Source organism: Corylus avellana, chromosome ca3 (genome assembly GCF_901000735.1).
Source record: "Corylus avellana chromosome ca3, CavTom2PMs-1.0".
NCBI lineage: Eukaryota > Viridiplantae > Streptophyta > Magnoliopsida > Fagales > Betulaceae > Corylus > Corylus avellana.
The window spans coordinates 4,801,354-4,804,353 of NC_081543.1; the positions used below are offsets into that span (position 1 = coordinate 4,801,354).

At 43.2% G+C, this 3,000-nt stretch overlaps 1 protein-coding gene across 1 annotated transcript; it reads left to right on the forward strand.

Moving 5' to 3' along the window:
- LOC132176457 (protein transport protein SEC31-like) lies at window positions 1-2,295 on the forward strand. The gene is made up of 2 exons (XM_059588670.1): window positions 1-515; window positions 1,050-2,295. The coding sequence occupies exons 1-2, from the start codon at window positions 114-116 to the stop codon at window positions 2,079-2,081; spliced, it is 1,434 nt and encodes a 477-aa protein (XP_059444653.1). The 5' UTR covers window positions 1-113; the 3' UTR covers window positions 2,082-2,295.
- Window positions 2,296-3,000: the final 705 nt, after the last annotated feature.

Genomic DNA, 3,000 nt, shown 5'->3' on the forward strand with positions numbered 1-3,000 from the left:
AAGGATAAACCGATTTTCCGATTACTTACTCATTAATTACTGTTCCTGTGTAACCCTCCGTTTGGCGTGTCGGAAAATTAGAGGGAAAATGTAAAAAGAAAAACACAAAAAGAATGAGGACGTCCGAGTTCACGGACAAGCAGATTATGGAACTCTCTGGATCCCGATCCGAAAATTCTTCGCCTCTGTTCTCAAATCTTCAAGACGACGATGAGAACGACGACGACCTCTCTCCGGTATTTCGATTCCACCCTATACGACCCGTCTTTTTCGCCAAGAGCGTTGATTCTGCGGAAGCTGTTGATTCTCATGTTGTGGCACTGATAGATAGGAAGATGAACGAGCTCGGCGAGATTCTGGTGCACGCCGTGGAGGGTCTGAGCGCGCGGCTCTCGCAGCTGGAGACCAGGACGCGCAGGCTGGAGTGTTCCATCGATGATTTGAAGGACTCGGTTGAATTCAACCACGGCAGGTCTGATGGGAAGCTGAGAGAGCTGGAAATTGTTCTGAGAGAGGTAGTTAAAATCAACTCCTTTCTAAATTTGAAGAATTTCCTAACCAAAAAGGGGCACACAATCAACACCCAGTAGGATTATGGTAGAATTATCCATTGCTACTACAGCTCAGATTCACCTAGCACTTAGCATATGCCTATCTATAAGGCCTGCACACTTACAGTACTTGTTTCAATGTTAAATGACACAAACTGTAGATATGTCAGATATAAGATAAATGTTGCACAAAAAAATTACACTCTCAAATGCTTACTCTAGGCGTTGCAGTGAAACTCACCTTTCGGATCCAAAATTTAATTGTATTCATCCAAAAATTAATAGTAATTTTCTTGGAATAAGCGTTTGAAAGTGTAAACTTTGGAGTTTGTGTCTATTTCTCCTGCCATAAATGACAACTCTCTTGTACATGACTACATGTAAGTCTCTTGCAAAATATGGTCCTAATCAGGGTTAGCTGGTAATTACTTAAGGCTTGTCAAATACAGCAGGGAAATTGAGCTGCTTTACATGCTCTTTGTGAATAATTTGTTACAGGTCCATGGTGGTATTCAAGATTTAAGGGATAAGCAAGAGATTGCAGACGCTCAGCTGCAGCTTGCGAAGCTTCAAATGTTGAAAAACCATAATAGCACTGTTCAGAGTAATTCAGCTAAAGGGATGCTGTCATCTGTCCCTCAGCAAAGCCACCAACCTCTTCCAATTCCTGTTGCTTGTCCACAGCCCTCTAATGTTCCTGCAAACGTACCTCTTCAAACTGCATCAACAGCAGCTTCAGCAACACCTATAAGGCTTCCTACCATGTTATCCCAGAACCAAATTCCCTCTCTTCCTCACCCTGAGTCTTACTATTCACCGCCTGAATCTACACATCAGCAATACCACATGCCTCCAACGCAGCACTACTCTCAGCAACCATCTCCAGCACCACACAATCATTATCACCCAGCACCTCAACTTCCCCCAATCACACAGTTAACCCAGCAGCCACCACACCTACACCCACCTGTCAGCTTTGGCAACCCCCAAGCACATTGTCCACCTAGCCATCGTGCACCTGCCACTGCTCCACCACCCTCCCAAAATTTTTACCTGGGTTCTGCCCATCAGGTGTATGATCAACCCTCCAGCAATCCTTATTCAGGGTTACCATCCAGGCACTCACAACAACCACCTGGGCATTCAAGTTTTTATGAGCATTCTTATAGCGGATCTCCTTCCCGCTACAGCAGTTCGACAGTGAAACCGTCGCAACCCTCCCTGTCTCCTTCGGTTCTCAGTGGTGGAAGCAGCAACTCACGGCTACCAACCACCCAGGTATTACCGCACGCACTACCTATGGCCTCTAGTGTGGATGGTGGATCAGGTTCTGGTGGGACTGGAGATGGCACACCAAGAACTGATGATGTTGTTGACAAGGTTGTAGCAATGGGATTTCGGAGGGACTTGGTGAGAGCAACAGTGAGGAAATTGACGGAGACTGGGCAACCAGTGGACCTTAATGTGGTTCTTGATAGGCTGATGAATAATGGGGAAGTAGAGCCACAGAGTGGCAGGTTTGGCAGATAAAATAACACCCTTATTGTCTGCAATGCCTGGTTTGATTTAGTTCTGTAAATTATAGTGAACCGTGTCTTGTGTATCAATGCTGTTTCACTGATGGGTACTTTACACCATTTCCTTGTTGGTTTCTATGTAAATTAAATTTGTCAACAGACATTTATAATTGGTTTTGTTTTATGTGACTGTAAATACAAAGGTCGCATTATCAATTGGAGGATTAGTGCTGTTGACCACACCGGTGTGATTGAACAGTAATCACGCTGGTTACAGTTATTAGCGGGTAATAACTGTCCACTGGTATTCTCTTAAGTGGAGTGATATTCTCTTAAGTGGAGTGATGCGTTATGTGTAAAGTGTTGCGTTTGGTTGTAATTGTAAAGCGATGCGTTTTGTGTTGTATTCTGTAATAGACACTGCGTTTTGTTGGGTTGAAATAGGCGCCATATAGCAGTTAGTTTATTAGAATCCAGCTTCAGGGTAGTTAGATGATAAGTGGGTATATAGCCCAAAGGAGTCGATTGGGCTGGGTATTCATAGCATATTCTTCAACTTGTATTTTTCTTCTTGGAGAGCCGTCTGATCTCCAACCCACCAAACTTTGTCAATACAACCCGTGAAAATGCTCACGGCCCAATGCCTTGGTGGAAATATGGACAAGTGATGAGCAGTGGAGATTATGTGGGCCACATATGATGACAATGTTTCCATTCCACAACTCCATTATGTTGAGGAGTTTCAATACAGGTGCGTTCATGGAGGGTGCCATGACTATTAAATATGATGAATTTAATAATTTAATTTATATTATAACAGTGATAAACAAGATTAGATCAAATCGTTATCTTCTATTGGTGTGAAAAATTACATATTAAGCATATGTGAATGTAAAATGTGGTTAATTCACCTGCCCCCTTTTTCTATGTGG

Coding starts and splice junctions, on each gene's coding strand:
- LOC132176457 (XM_059588670.1), top strand. CDS start 114: ATGAGGACGTCCGAGTTCACGGACAAGCAGATTATGGAACTCTCTGGA. Junction 516..1,049: donor TGGAAATTGTTCTGAGAGAG/GTAGTTAAAATC, acceptor AATTTGTTACAG/GTCCATGGTGGTATTCAAGA.